Source organism: Fusarium keratoplasticum, chromosome 6 (assembly GCF_025433545.1).
Source record: "Fusarium keratoplasticum isolate Fu6.1 chromosome 6, whole genome shotgun sequence".
NCBI lineage: Eukaryota > Fungi > Ascomycota > Sordariomycetes > Hypocreales > Nectriaceae > Fusarium > Fusarium keratoplasticum.
The window spans coordinates 1847014-1862933 of record NC_070534.1 but is presented as its reverse complement, the minus strand read 5'-3'; the positions used below and the strand labels follow the sequence as shown (position 1 = coordinate 1862933).

The 15920-nt window shown below is 52.8% G+C and overlaps 4 protein-coding genes across 4 annotated transcripts; 2 read left to right on the top strand and 2 right to left on the bottom strand.

Annotated features, from left to right (window-relative positions):
• Positions 1-67: 67 nt before the first annotated feature.
• Positions 68-1506, top strand: NCS57_00853900 (Aminotran-5 domain-containing protein; the record flags this gene model as incomplete). The annotated part of the gene is made up of 3 exons (XM_053058350.1): positions 68-182; positions 234-294; positions 342-1506. 3 exons carry the CDS (start codon positions 68-70, stop codon positions 1504-1506), a joined length of 1341 nt encoding a protein of 446 aa, XP_052912181.1.
• A 698-nt stretch (positions 1507-2204) lies between these two features.
• NCS57_00853800 (uncharacterized protein) lies at positions 2205-2579 on the top strand (the record flags this gene model as incomplete). Its single annotated transcript, XM_053058349.1, has 1 exon — positions 2205-2579. One exon carries the CDS (start codon positions 2205-2207, stop codon positions 2577-2579), a length of 375 nt encoding a protein of 124 aa, XP_052912180.1.
• Positions 2580-2849: 270 nt separating this feature from the next.
• On the bottom strand, positions 2850-3866 carry NCS57_00853700 (Thiamine thiazole synthase; the record flags this gene model as incomplete). The annotated part of the gene is made up of 2 exons (XM_053058348.1): positions 2850-2944; positions 2993-3866. 2 exons carry the CDS (start codon positions 3864-3866, stop codon positions 2850-2852), a joined length of 969 nt encoding a protein of 322 aa, XP_052912179.1.
• A 1232-nt stretch (positions 3867-5098) lies between these two features.
• Positions 5099-5968, bottom strand: NCS57_00853600 (Fido domain-containing protein; the record flags this gene model as incomplete). The annotated part of the gene is made up of 1 exon (XM_053058347.1): positions 5099-5968. The coding sequence occupies one exon, from the start codon at positions 5966-5968 to the stop codon at positions 5099-5101; it is 870 nt and encodes a 289-aa protein (XP_052912178.1).
• Between the last annotated feature and the right edge of the window lie 9952 nt (positions 5969-15920).

Below are 15920 nucleotides of genomic sequence, written 5' to 3'. Positions count from 1 at the left end.
AGTCTACGACTTGTATCATCTCTTCAGACATTGCGACATTCTTTAAGCAAGACGAAAATAAAACACAATGGGTTCAGTTACACAGGAACTCCCATTGAGGGGAAAGCCTAGCGCTTCCGTCTTTGGCGCTGCCATGAAGGACGAGTTCCTCTTTGACCCGGAGTGGAGGAACCTCAACCATGGTACGATACATTGAATCGTCTATGATATCTTTAAACTCACCTCAAATGCAGGATCCTTTGGTACCTACCCCAAGGCCATCAAGGCCAAGTTCCGCGAGTACCAAGACGCAAGGTGAGTTATGCCCTCATCTCACAACACCCCTCACTAACAACAAACAGCGAGGCCCGTCCCGACGTCTTTATCCGATACGAATACCCAAAACTCCTCGACGAGTCCCGCGCCGCCGTGGCAAAGATCCTCAATGCCCCTGAGGACGGTGTCGTCTTTGTGTCCAATGCTACCGTCGGCGTCAACACCGTCTTCCGCAACATGGCCTGGAACAAGGACGGCAAGGACGTCATCATCAGCTTCTCCACCATTTATGAAGCTTGTGGAAAGGTGGCTGATTACCTTGCTGACTACTACGACGGCAACGTGACGCATCGCGAGATTGAGATTACTTATCCTATTGATGACGATGAGATTCTCAAGAGGTTTGAGGAAATTGTCAAGAAGATTGAAGAGGAGGGAAAGCGTGCTCGCATCTGCACGTTTGACGTTGTCTCTTCTCGTCCTGGTGTTGTCTTTCCCTGGGAGGAGATGATCAAGACCTGCCGTCGCCTCAACGTGCTCAGCATGGTGGACGGTGCCCAGGGCATTGGAATGGTCAAGCTGGACCTCTCAGCCGCGGACCCCGACTTTTTCGTGTCCAACTGCCACAAGTGGCTTCACGTCCCTCGAGGATGCGCCGTTTTCTACGTTCCCCAACGCAACCAGGCTCTTCTCCCTACGACACTGGCTACCAGCCACGGCTACGTGCCCAAGCTGGTCAAGAGGACGACCCCACTGCCTCCAAGCTCCAAGTCCCGCTATGTCACCAACTTTGAGTTTGTGGGCACTCTCGACAACTCGCCCTATCTCTGCGTCAAGGACGCCATCAAGTGGCGCCAGGACGTGTTTGGTGGTGAAGACGCAGTCCTCGACTACCTCTGGGACCTAAACAAAAAGGGCACCGACCTCGTAGCCAAAGCCCTCAACACGAGCGTGATGGAGAACAGCACAGGAACTCTCCGCAACTGCGGCATGGGCAACATCGCCCTGCCCCTGTGGGCCGGAGAAGGAGAAGGGACGGTGGTTCCGGCCGAGGAGACGCAAAAAGCGTTCCAGTGGATGCTGACAACGCTCATCGATGACTACAAGACTTTCATGAGTCTGTTTATCCACGGCGGACGGTTCTGGGCTCGTATTAGTGCGCAGGTGTACCTTGGGATCGAGGACTATGAGTGGGCTGGTAAGGTGCTCAAGGAGCTTTGTGAGCGGGTTGCCAAAAAGGAGTATCTTTAGAGGGTTTTGTAGACGTCAGCATGGTTAAGGCAGAGTACTCAGTATATAAAGAAATAAACGGTTTTGGTTGCGTAGATGCGGTACCCTGTGTTCATAGTTGTAAGCGTCTGAATAAGAACCTTGAGAGGCAGAACAAGTCGCCAGGCCAACATGTAAGCCAACTGTTTAATCTATCACTCCCATCACAGGTATATCCCAGTTATACCCTCATTCCACGACTCTACAACGCACGCATCGTGTGCATCCAACTCACTCAGCTCCAACCTCCTTACAAATATCATGGCCTTGTCTGCCTCGCCATGCTAGCGGCCGAGGTTGGTCCGCACCTAACGCATGCCTCCCACACGCACTCGCACGATGCTCGTGTTTCGATTGGGCTTGGCGGAATCCCTCCGTTGTAGGGAGCCCCATGGGGAAATACCTCGTGCTCTTGTTGGCTGCGGGGACCGGCACAGCCCCTTCAGCTACTGGTGCCTTTGTTGCCCGACTTTGCAGTACGTGCCTTGTGATTCCATGGGCTGATCGGTTGTAACGGCATCCAGTAGAAGCGTTCTAGAAGAGGGTGTTAGTTGTGTGTGTATATATGTTGTATCAGCTGCTCCCATGCCAAGAGGTAATACTTTCTTCTCACCACCTACACCACTCTTCTCATCACCTCACAAAACAAAATCTTCAATCGTCACCACATCCATCTCAACATGGGCAACCAATCTTCCACCCCCTCGGACGAAACACCAAAAGATGCACCAGCAGACCAACCCCAAAAGAAATCCCTCTACCAGCGCTACCAAGACCAGAAGCGCGGCCCGGGTCTCAGCGACGAGGACATCAAAAAGTACACGGGCATGAACCGCGACGAGCTCAATACCTGGGCCGAGACGCAGCCCGGCGTGGGCAAGAACCAGCTCGCCGGGCGTGCGGCCGGTCCCGCATCGGGGCTGGGCGGCGTGGCAGCTGCCGACGGACTCGGGGGATGGGGCCCGAGTACGGAGCCGAATGATGGGAAGCGGGGGATGAAGTTTCCGCCAGAGAAGCCAAAGGCAAAGGAACTTGACGAGGATGAGTCCGACTAAGGGGATGGTTATCTGAGAGTTCATTCATTGTACGTCACAAGCTGAGTGAGAGAGAGAAAGTGTGTGAGAGCAAGCTAGCATTGTATTCAAGCTATCCAGTTTCATTCTGCTCTGGAAGGGTCTCTGCCCTTTGTCTTGCTTTGACTAAAATGAGCGACAAGGATCCATTGCCTCGAAAGAGAGACGAGGTCCTGGCTCCTGAATCATCAAGTTTCCTGAATCATCGTGTGTTTCCCTGTCCCATGGCTTCTTCTGGCACGTTCACATCACTTAGAAGGCGTTCTGCTTCTTGCGGACGTCAAAGATCTTGAGGGCCTCCTCGGCAGCCTTGAGACCGCTCAGAGCCATGGCACCGAAAGTAGGGCCTGGTTCAGTTAGTAACTGATCATTGCTACTCATGAATAAAGACTCACCCATTCGGTTGGCACCGTCAACCTCAGAAAGCTCCATTCCACCGACAATCAGTCCAGGGACGATCTCACGAGTGCCCTTGACAATGGCATCCTCAGCCACGTTCATGTCAAGACCACGCATGCCACCAAGCTTCTCAATGCGCTGCATGCTGACGAGACGCTTAACAGAGAAGGCACCCATGGGGCCGTCATGTCCAGTGGTGGAGATGACAAGGGGAGCGTTGATGGTGTTGGGGTCCATGCAAGACTGGTCGTCGTGGTGCATCGACACAAGAGTCCAGTTGGTGACGACACCAGAGATGCGGACTCCCTCCTCAGAAGGTCGGGTGATGAGGTCCTCAACGCAGGTAGCGTTGAACAGCTTGATGTTGGGAAGCTGGAGAACCTTGGACATGATGGTAGAGGTGAAGAGGGCAGCGTGCTTGACAACGACGTAGTTACCCTCGTCCTCGTAGGGCACACCGACCTCACGGAGGAAGGCATCGGCAGGCTTTCGCATGACCATGGCCGAGAAGAGCTGGCCACCGAGCCAAGCACCACCACCAGGAGACACGGAAGCCTCGATGATGGCGATTCTCAGGTCAGGTCGCTTCTTGCCGAGGATGTAGGCAGCGCTAAGACCGCAGGAACCGGCGCCGATAATGACAATGTCGGACTCGGCGTAGTTGTCGAGGTCCTGGAAGTAGCGGCGGGTCATGGCCCGAGAGACCTGACTCTCACGGATGGGGGCGAACTTGAAGTCATCCCACTTGCCCTCCATCTCCTCAATGGTGGCAGTAGTAGTGTTCTTGCTCAGGCCGACGGGGAGCTTGACGGCAGGGGCGGCGAGCTCAGCAGAGCGGGTAGTGGGAGAGACGGCAGCGGGGGGAGACATGTTGGGCCTGGGTATGTTAGGGGCTGGACGTCAATGGGGGAGGACAGCATGATCCTTTCGCTGGTATTATCCAGATCAAGTTTCGCCGTATAATCTCAGCCACGCTCTCCTTTTCTTTTGACCATTGTCCATAATCATAGACAATGATCAAAAGAAAAAGTGAACAGGCACCGGCTCATGCATGATACGTTACCTGATATGGCTCCTAGCTCAGGTTTGGACACTACCGCTGAAAGGCTCCATGGCTGCAGATTCCTCGACGGACTGCCGTACCAGATGGATGATATCTAGCATGTCACAAGTGTCAGACCAGTTCATGATCTCTCGCCTCGAGCACAAACCTTGGGTCTTTGTAAAAGCTGTGATTCAAGTTGTTTGATGGGACAATGGGTTGATGATGAAGAGTAAAGAAGAGGAGGAGCAGCTCGGGAGATGATGGTTCGCTTTTATACCGCAGATGAGGGGTAAAGAAAGATAATGGATGGCTGATATCATCATGGAGTAATCCGCGGTATCGGCCAACGAAATGCATTTCCGAGTCCTTGGATGCGTCAACAGAGAAGAGTGTGGGGGTCTTGTAACATGCCAGACGAGGTGGGAAGTCAACAAGGTTTGGGCGAATCTGCAGGATATCATATCATGGTACACATTAACCGGTCATAGACGAGCCAATTGACACTGCAGATGCTCGTACATGATGTATCTAAAGAATACGGATAAGAATAAGGAGCCCCAAGATGGCTAGATGTATACACCCTTGAACAATGGTGCGGTGCTTCTACGGTCGGATTCATCGGTGGGGATGTAGTTCCACTCGATGCGGCTTTTAAACGGCTTGTGATGCATCTGTTGCAGACCCGGATTTGCAATGCCGGCCAGAAGAGTGGTTTCCCCTCGTCAGCCAATGATGAAATGGCTGAATGTCGGACTCCCAACTCCAGGTGTGTCAAGAAGCATCAACGGCGGCAAAATGGACAAGGCAGTGACATACCATTCTATTACTGTATCACATTGACAACATTGAGCTCCAAAGGTCTCATTCATCATGGCATCACAGTTAGACAAGTACACCAAGTTCGGCTCCTCTAACATGCATCAGCAACTAGTCTCAGATCATCATAACATCATCATATATTCAGTCCATTGTACTCATGAATTGAGCCCTCAGTACCCTTAGATTTATAGGACCTTAGTAAACGCCCAGGTCATGACAAGTCTAACTCTCATCCTAATCATCCTTTTTCGAGCAGCTCCCGGATCTTGACCATGCTACTTCGGGCATGCAAAAGCACAAACGAAGCCAATTCCTTGTAATACTTTGGCCTAAGTGCCTCTGGCACGTCCTCTATATCCTCTTGGTTTCCCTCAGCAAAACTCGCATTACTTGCAATCCGCAAGTATTCCTGTCGATCCTCGTCGTGTTCCCCGATGCAGACGGTAGTACCGCCATACTTGAGGAGAATTGCATTCAAAATGAGACGACATGTTCGGCCATTTCCATCGAGGAAGGGATGGATGTTGACAAAGATATGGCAGTACTTGGCTGCTAGAGCCACCGGGTCGATTCCTCCAGCGTCAATTGCAGCCTTGACGTCGTCCTCTAGGGAGCTAATCATCTTCTTCATCGCCGTAGGAACCATGCTGTGAGTCATGTATTGATGGAAGCCAGTACATACAGGCCACTTTCGATAGACACCAGCATATTCGTTCCAAGGTATCTCATCGGCGTCAATCTTGTAAGTCAAGAGACGGTGCGTTTCCAGGACGATGGCCTCGGGCAGTTCTTTCCCTTCAAGGCACACCTCTTTGATGATATAGTAGGCTGCCTCGGCATGTTGTGTTATCTCCCGGTAGGCCTGGATGACATCTTCTTCTGCATGCGGTAGACCCTTACGACGGAGGTGGTCTTCCAAGACCTCGTAGTCGGCATGGCGGTCTTCCTCGGGGACATGCTGACCTCGAAAGATGGCTCCGCAAAGCTTGAGGGTGATTTCTAACCCCCCTCCGGCATCCTCAATCATGTTTGACCCGAAGATCATGCGGGAGAGCAGATCGATCAAGTGTTCATCGAGGATGTCATGTTTCGACGTTGTCCAAGTCATCGCATCATGCAGACATTCCCGAAACTCTGAATGGAGGTCGTCAGTGTCCATTTATCCAAGAGAATTGTAATCATAGGCTTCATCTTGAACAATAGTCAGCCGTGAAGGCCAAGCATCAGCGGCTTCGCTGTTGAGAGGGGTGAATGTCATCATCCGTCGGAGAGACTGGTCGAGGTGGCCCTCTCGCTGTAGCGACGTCTTTGAGTTTTTTTTGGGAAGGGAAAGAAGATACAAGGATTGGAATACATATACATATATATACAGATATTAATGGTGCTGTGATTCACCGTCAAGCTTTTCATCCCAGTCATCCTGCGTGAACTTAACCTTAACATTCGTGTCATTATCTGACTCACGACCGCTGTGATGAGACTCTTCTAACGCTTTATTTAAGTTATCAGGCAATCCTCACATGTTTTAAGGCTCTTTGACTACCATTTGAAGATACAGATACATACGGAATACGGTGTGGCATCCCTGTTGGGAGAGTAAACAGTCGTTGAGTAACCGTCGAGCGCTGTGTGGGCTACCGTTTGACTAGAACTCAGTACTGAAATATCTGTAAAGTTTAAGTACTGATGATAAACTTTACACGTGGTTTTAATTTAGGGCAGCCATCGCCATCAAGCCTCTCTCTGTATGGAGAGTGTATAATAGGTTCGGATGAAGAAGGCCTGGGCAATCACCGGAACCTCTAAGGTCAGTTTGATCTTTAAACTAAACTCGTATACATTTCTCACTTTCTCTGTACGACTGCGCTCCTGGGTGTTACGGTTGGGGAAGCTATTCCCATCGAGCCGTCTGACTGTTTGCTCCAGCACTTGAACTTTGACACTTTTTCGGAGTCATGCACAAATCCAACTAAACCCCAGAGTATCAAAGGCTAGTTTGACCTGTTGCTATCTCCTGAACCGACTTCTATTTGTTCGGGCGTATATCTTTTCCCGTTCCTCCTATCTACAACCGGGCAACCCCTTTCTAAATCCCTGCCCCAACGGCACCAGGACTAGTCTCCATATACTAACTATAAAGCAGGTGAATGATTTCACCATATGCCCAAAACAACATGCAAAACTAGGACTGGTTTATCCAGATCAGTCCAAGTCTCAACGCTGAAGTTGCTCAGAGCGGGACCGACCTACATCAAAGCCATCCAGCATATTCAACTCCCTTGCCTTTCGCGATTTATAGCCTGCTCCTGTGAATTCTAGGAAATATGAAATAAGAGGAAGCACTCCATTGTTCTTCAAGCGTAGCTATGATAGGTGAATGGGGTTGAGCCCGACGGTGATACAAAGATGTGCGCTGTCCATCTACGACTCCCTCAGGACGCGGGCTTAGTAACATTAAAATGCTCTATGTCGTAGCTCAGGTTTTCAATCGAGTGTTCCTGGTAGTGATGATGCTTAAAACTTTGCCAAGTTCCCTCCTTGTCCCGTTTTGAGTCCAACCGTTCCAAGGTCTCTGCTGTGCGTCGTCTACCTAGTCAACCTTGTTTGAACTCTCCTCGTATGAGTGTCGATTTGATTGCTTAGATAGGTGTTGGATACAAAATTAGCATGTTTAGATGGACCACCGGGCTTAATACCATGTCATTTTGGGCTGTCACTTCCACAGAAATGGTGTTGATCAAATCCTTTATCCTACTCGGCACCAGCATATCCCACGGAGAGGCCAGGAGATACACTTCAAGCCTACAATTAATCTCGCCTTCCATTCCTTGTATAGGACGAATAGGGAGATTTCCACATGCGGACGAACCCTGTGCCCTAGTGTGACAGGTCTTAATGCCACAATTCGATATCCAGGCACGGCCTGCCAAACACCACCCGGATCGTGCCAATACATGCACCCAACCTGATACGTGCCCAGCCCTATCTCACCAGCCCTATATCAGGGTTTGCTATTGCATACAACTCCCACAAAACTCCTGGGCGGCATTGGAGCACCCAGGGTTCCCTAGGCAGGCATGCCCAAACCCAGATCCTACCAATCACTCAATTACTTCAACTCAATCCCCTCATATCATGCCTCCTCAGGAGAACATCAGCATTCCCGCATACCTATTACAAGATCACACGCGGGGTAGGTGTCTAGAATTTGTGCCCAGCCGTTGACCGCAACTTCGTGAGGCTCTGGTCGTCCTCAACACAACTCGGTAGGGTATCATCCAACCCATCATGATTGTGTCTTTTGATGCCACCATGTAAGCAAGATGCCCTCCTCTATGTTGTTGAGGGAGCGGTGAACGGTGCAAGAGGCTCGATATCGCAATTCCAATCGCACAGTTGCTGGTGATTGAGCGCGCCATGTCTCACAGTGTGGCCAGATCATGCAAAGTTGAGGTCATTGCGCAGATCCAACAGTCTAGACAAGCAGCTGAAACATTTTTCGCATTCAGAGACTCGACGGGTAAGCCGAAGCCATCCAGAGCCAGAGCTTCTGAGGACCGGGTTGATGGGCTATTGGATTGAGGCCCATGTTTCGAGGCGTGTCAAATGGGGGTGAAACTGCTCAGCCTTGGACCATGACGCATCGAGGCCAGACATTGTCCGGACAGATTCGGCAGATGAGGAGGGGTCATGCAACGTCCAAGGCTAAAGGCGTCGATCAAGGAGGGTTGCGGCCAGTCGAGGGCCGACTCTCCAGACACGGGGGGTTCAGCCGGAGACTTGGCCGTTCAACCGAACGGGACGGTCCTTCAACGGCGCTTCTGACAATTGCCATCCTGGGCGAATTCCAAATCATGGCATCCTATTCGGGCCTTGAGGGAGTCGTCTTTGCCAAACAAGTTCATGTGGCTGACCGGCCAAGGGCCAGCCACGCTCGCTGCCTCCCCCGATCTGGTACCCCGGTTGACACTCCCGTGTCTCACCAGCTCCGGCTGCCGCAGCGGTGCCGCTCATAAGGCAAGACACGACTGGACAAGGTCCGGGTCCAGGTCCAGGTCAAGGACCAGGCCACAGGCATACATACGTACATGGCTGCGGACTTGACCAGGTCCGTCCAAGGCCCACGACCCATGCCATGCAAACGCCCCCAAAGGGGAATCCAGAGATGCCGCGACGCGCCCGGACGGGGGAACCTTTTCCAGGAGCCCATCCCCGCCGGGCCACATGGCCTCCCCCATTCGGACGCCTCACCTGAGCCCAGCCTTCTCGCTTCAAGGCATCGACGACCAGTAGCGTCCGGTGGGAGTTCCTCGATCCACCGTCCAGCATGGCTGTGGCCGTTCAGGGCAACTCCTAGTGTCCTCGTCGGCGTTAAAAACTGACTGGGGCTGCACATTTGACAGCTCGACAAGGGTTAGGAGAAGCCGTCTTGAGAGATCAGCGCGTCATGCGAAATTACCAGGGTCCCCACAGAGGATCGACCGTGGCCCTTGACTGGGCTGTCTGCTCTGCCAGGGTGCCTATCATAGGACAGCTGGGTAGGGCCAATATGCAGGCCATGGACGGGGATGGTCCTTTTGCAGCGACTTGCTTTTGTTGCAACCAAGGAGCCTTGTTCTAGCCCAGAGAACAGATTGCTTTTTATGCAGCTGCCGATAGGTACAGGACCGGACAAGACTGTGCTGTGCTGTAACTGTGAGAGCGCTCAGACCGCTCGACCATTTATGGCCATGAGTGCAGTCAGCTCTTGTCGTGCCCAGGCCTCGAGTCCATCAAACGAGGTTGTTGACTCGTGTTCAATACAACCAACACAGTCGATTTGAAGAGCTTCTTTTCTTTGTCCCCTTAGCAGTCGATTCACGTCACCCACCCTTCTAAAGACCTTGCCACGGAGGCGCGCACTGCCTCACTTGGATGCCTCATCCACTTTTCAGCGACCGTAAGATGGCGTGAGCAGCTCAGCTTGGCTGTGCTTGCTCGTATTTTCCTAGAGCCGCTGAATTCCCCTGTTGAATTGTTAGTTGTGCATGCTTCATCTCTGCCATGTACCCGTCAAGCCCCGTATCAATCAGTTCTACCATGTCGGTAGCTTCAGAGAACAGCGACCGGCACAATGCATGCTGCCCGTACGCCCAGGTTGGTAGGCAACACGCCACGATTATTGCACATGCCAGTACATCGAATCTAGATTCTCGTGTGTACTCGAATATGCAGTGGTGGCTCGGAAGTACGATGACATTATGTCTAGCATCCCGCTGGGAATGCCCTTGTTGGCAACCGGGAACACCTTGTCAGTCTGTATCCCCCTTTTGTCCACTTGCTCAGGAAGATCGACTCCTGGAGCCTCCATGTATATAATTTCGAGCCCTGGTTCTCGAAGATATGACAACGATGAAGTCTAAGTTTCAATATCTGATCTGGCTCGAGAATACCGCAAACAAGAACTGACAGGTCTCGATTGATTTGAAAATGGCTTCATGAAATTGCCGGAGATGGTCACTGAGTTTCGAGCGTGGCAAACCTCACTCTCCTGCTGAAGGAACCAATTAGGTCACTTGTGTGCCCGTTGTCCGGAAGTCTTCTCGTAGATATCTTGCCTTCAGGAGAGTGGAGCAATCATCCAGCCAGGTTGAACTGCTATTCGGGCACTTGGGCCTATGAGTGATCCCGAGCGGGATTTTTTAACGTCCCTAGCCAAGCCATTCTAACTGTTTGCCGGTTGACTCTTAGAGGCACAGCATAGCAGCTCTTGTTGTGCCCCCGGGCTGATCCCGAGATGCTGCAGGCAAGGCAGAGGGCCCGAAAATGGGCCCTTGCATGCCGACTGGTAGAGCTCCTGTCCATGAAAGCCGGAGACGTCATATCTCGGAAAGCATGTTCTTGTGATCCTCCAGATTACCGAGGAACGAAATGTAAGTAGATGGAGTCTTGTTGTTGGTGGTATTCAGTGGCTAGGGACGCAGTTCGAGCCAGATCGTGTCAAGGCCGACGAAGATCTGAGATACGTGCGTCATGCTCCGGAGGCGCCCCTGCTCGTTGTGGAGACAATGCACGACACTTTGAAATGCATTTGCTTTTTCTTCAGTCTGGCGGCCAACTGCGAAGTTGCTTCTCGTTGCAGCAAAGCCACAAGTAGAAGGCCACCGTTGCTTTCTGCCGCAATTTCAACCGCGTTTGCCTCGCTCAGGGACAGGGCAGACTTGATGTCGCCAAGTCGCATCAACAGAGGGTGCCGGGCTTATCAAAGTGACAAGTCGTATAAGCTTCGCCAGTCATTTTCTGAGTTCTGAATCTTGCCAGCAAGACGGAACAGCCCATGGCCAGCGGCAGCGGATCATCAGACGTTTTGCTGCTGGCGCATTGGACGTTGACCATCCCAAGCCCCGTGGCTTCAGAGACTATTGGATCGTCCACGGCGGTTCACTGGACGATGCAAATTACCGAGTGGGCTTGGAGCTGGGGACCCCACTGGGTCAACAGGGGCCCTCGGGCTCACCATGCCCTGCCCTGCCCTGTCCTCGAGGAGATCGAAAATAGCACGACTCAGGGAAGCATTTCCCGTCCGCCTCCGCAGTAGTCCCGCGCCTGGGGCCGTCCTGGGGCAGTGAGCGATTCGGACCACTGATATTCGACCCTCCTCGCCAACGAGATGCATTCGAGCCTCACTGAGCACATTCTCGTGCCTGTTTTAACCCTGGGAGCGGGAGGCTGCATATCCGACGAACCGGGGTTATCGCTTCGCGACTATAGTTGTTCCCAGATCTGTGGTTGCGCAAGCTTGTTCCTTGCCGTAGTCTGCAAGGAGGAATCGCGCCGCAACTTACTAGTATTCGGAGAGTTGGGCTCACCTAAATTGGCCGTGAATCGGGCGATTTGCAAGCTGCAGGTGATGTGCGTACATAGTAGCCAGAGACTGCACCCCGGCCCTGAGATGAATGTTGTTCTTCCCTATGCTGGTGATGCCGGGGCCAGCTACAAACGGCAAGGGAGAAACGCTCCGCCCAGGCGGTTAGGGCTTGACAATAGAAACACCGTTCAACGCCGAACTGGAACCACTCCCCTTGGATATGCTGCGTACACAGTAGTATGCATATTTGAATTCCATCGTTTTGCCGAACGCTCGTCGTGACACCCAGCACAACATGATCTGCTCGCTCAGAGTCTGAACGGCCACGACTCGGCAGAGAGGGGCGTGAGGCTGCGACAAAAAGGGCGTGTTTCTAGACCCGACTCATGACGCCAATGCGGGCGGCGGGTAGAGCTAGGATCTCGCGGATCTAAACACCATCGCCATCGCCCCTCCGCGGGATGTGACATGTGCAACCAATAAGGCCGCTTCGGAATGGCCGACAACTGCAAGGTCTACAGTAGCTTGGTGACCGGAGCTCAGTTGACGGCGCGGTTCCTGTGCCTTTCACCGAGAATGTGACTTTTCTTTTTCTTTCGCCGGTTTGGGGCCTGGGCCTGGGAGTACGGAGTAAGTAAGTGCCGGTTCCAACTCGTGGTCCACGAGGATGCTCACGGTGTGGGTTCCCTCAGAAGGTAGAACGAACCTGACAGGGGTCCATGGTGCCCTTGCGGCATTGCTCTACCTTGTTTTGGGGGACTTGCATGGTTTGTGGCATCTTGCGCATTCGTCTAACGCCATCCAAGCCCGGCCCAATGCTCAGTGTCGGCCCAAGCTGAATGTGCCGTACTGCGTATGTCGTGTGAATGGTTTCACCGCCTTTGTTCTCTTCCCCTCTGCTGCTTGATCGAGGTCAAGTTTTGGGGACAAGGTGAAGCAAAATGCACGACGGGCGCTCGCAGGAATTTGTCATCCAGTAGGCCTGTGCAACGAGCCCGAGGAAGCGTTCTGTGGGTGGAAATATGCATCCTGAAGCATCGCGTAGGTTTGGGCCTCTGCAGTTCAGGGTAGCAAACACCGTTTATTGGTAGTATCCATGCTGGAGGCGTTTGACGGATGAGGCGGTGAGGATCTTCATAAACTCAATGATACGGTTAAGTTGGGCGCTTGGACCCTAGCTAAAGTCAACGTGGGAAGCCGTGAAGGCCCTTTGGGGTTGACGGATGGGTGCTGTGATGCAATCGAGAAAGCCTTCTCCCGCCGATGGATATAACGAGCGTGGGTAAGTCAGTGGTTGCACCCAAATACCGACTGCGCTTCGCCAACAGTCTGTGTACCTGCTTCCTGTGCCGAGGCCTATGTAGCAGAGAAGCTCATGATAGAAGCAGATGAGAGTCCCGAGCAATAGTTGGAGCTGGATGAAACGGGTGTTCTGCATGTGAAGGCTGTCGAGTTGGAGAACGAACCATGCAAGCAAGCTCCTTCCGTTGGGCGCACGGACATGGAAACGTCTTCATCATGCTGCTTGTTCCAAATGCTCGCCTCAGACATGAGCTCATCAAAATCAAAGCACAGGATTGGGCGTCAGGTGAATGCATTGCTTGAAGTTGGAGAGAACATGGATGAATTGGATATCACGATTGCGAGAAAGACACACCAGCGGCTGCCGTTTTCGGTGTTGTGCATCAACGTTAACGGCAGCTGGCAGCGCTAACTCGAGCTCTAGAGTGCAGTATGCGGAAGGTGGGGAACACCCTCGATCCATCGTGCCTTCCTTCCACTGGAGGACAACTCAATCAACAAACGCATCCGTCTCCAAACGTAAACCTTGTAGCCAACGGCGACGATTATTCTTCCCCTGGCATTCATTCCATCGTGTATTCATGCATTCATCGGTACTTTGCCTGTCCTGCTGAAATGCACGCCAGCACATGGAATCACACGGACTCGATCGATGCCTCAATCACTTGGCGGCCTCTTCAAGACTCCATCGTGATGGTTGCGCACGCGCGCTCGCTGAAGGGGCTCTCAGCGAGCTTCCATTACCTAGGTACTGCTCTGCAAAAACCCAAGGTTCCTCTTCGTCATCCGTGGCCGTGACTTCGACGCCGTCCCTTTTCAAACGTGTTCCTGGCTCCTTGACAAGGGCACCATGACCTTCCGAATCGGCATCAACCCGCGACGCTTGTGCAACCCAAAACACTCCATCCCATTGGAAACCTGACCGACACACAAGCACATACCTCGTTGGGGATACAACTCGGTACCACCACACAAAGCATGCCCAGAACGAGGGATGCGCCGCGATAGGACAAGTCGACGTTAGGGAAAGTGCCAGATCTGCGAGGAGCGATGTGTGTGCAACCCGGCATGCATGATCTCGAAAGAGCCAACAACCTCATCGGCGCCAGTCCTCGCTCGCTTGTTCCACCTCTACAATGCACACAGCCTGCTCCAATCGCGACTCAATCCTTGCGATGCTGGGTGAGGGCTTGTGTACCCTCAACAGAACGTGGCGGTTGGAGATGATGCCCGTTTGGTGCCCGCTTGAACCCTCGGAGGCTTCATAGCTTCCAATTCCAAGTGAGAATATCCCCATAGAGCCATTTCGCACTGCAAGAATGCTAACATAAACAAGGACACATGAGTCTGCCACAAAGAGCAGTACTTTGTGGCGAAAACCTTGGACAAGTCGTTGTCCTGGGCACCCTGTACCAGTCCTGGCTGTTTGTCAAGCCTCTGTGCGGGGGTTATCGAGATTCCCCTCGGCTTGAACCGAAGCACTGCGACAAGTGGCTGCAGAACTAGGCACAACCATCGTGGTGCAATACCGTCCTCGTGGGCTTGGTGACTAGCCTGGGCACTCTTGGAGGATGCAAGATCTCAGCAGCCTCAGTCAAACGGGTGACAAGACACCTGCTGTTTCTCAAAGGGCATGATCTTGGGCCCTGCAATTTACCTGAGGTGCCATTGTCCAACCACTGGGCCCCAACTCCCAACGCCGACTTTACCATGCCTACCTGTCTGTCAACGCCTCCGACCTGGAACCCTGGAGAAAGGGGAAAAAAAAAGGATGAGGCACGCCATTGACGAATCTTGCGAGCCCACGAGGCCAGTCTTGTTTCCGCACCAGTGCTCCCACCACCTGCAGACAGGCTAATAGCACACCGTTCTCGCGGATCTGTACCGAAATCTAATGAAAGAAAGGCGGCCCGAAACAAGACACCTTTCTGCCGGGCGATTCTAAAATTGACATTCAACGCTCACAGTTACAGTTGGGTCGTCCAGCCACCGCCTGTCGGTTCATAGAGCACCGAGACATGCACGTGTTGGCCATCTGAAACAGAGCTGTCTGACCCTGATCGTTGGAATGGTCTCAGCACATACAGCACCTCATCCCCAGTTTCAACACATCTTGCTGGGGTTCGACAGCATAGCAGACAGAAATGTCGGACCCTTGGGACTGGGTTCAGCGTGTCGTGTGCTTGGGATCAGAAGAGCGTACGACTCGAAGCACGAGCATGGCTCGGCAAGTCTGTACGACCTCGCCGAAGATGTCTGATAGACTCGTACGACATCTCAAGCGAAATTGTTGGCGAAGAGTCGCATCGTCTTGCGAACTCGCCCCTCAGCTATCTTGGCATGGAGAAGGCAAAATGAAGCAGATAACCGTCTAGCAGAGCGGACATCCGAGTTACAATGGCGGGGTGGTGGACTGAGATCTTGTCCCGCCTCCACGAGTTCTTGGTTTAACAAGTCGCCTCGCTGGGTTTGCCTTGGGTCACCGCTTCATCTGATCAGAACCCAGAACAGATGCTTGGAGATCAGGCGTGCTCAGCTCGTCATCATCGTCCTTCCCATTCTGCTGTGACCAACTGGAGTCTCCGTGCAAGGGGCGGTTGGCAATGGTGATAGAAAAACATGCCCTCGGCAACTGTCGCCTCACCCTCGAGCATCATGGTCGCGAAAAGCCGTGGATGGATTGACGGCCGAAGAGATTCGGTCTCCAAGTGTGGAGACTTCACAGGGGCGCCGGACACTAATCAACTCCTACCCAGTAAAGGATTGTGACGACACTCGAACCCCGTTGTTGTTCTCGCCGAGCGAGCATCTAGTTCGTGTTCACCAAACTCTATGCTGTAGGGCGGCTCCCTTGCGAGCGGCCCGCGCGCCATGGCCCTCACTAGCATCCCAATGGCCATACCGCAGGACC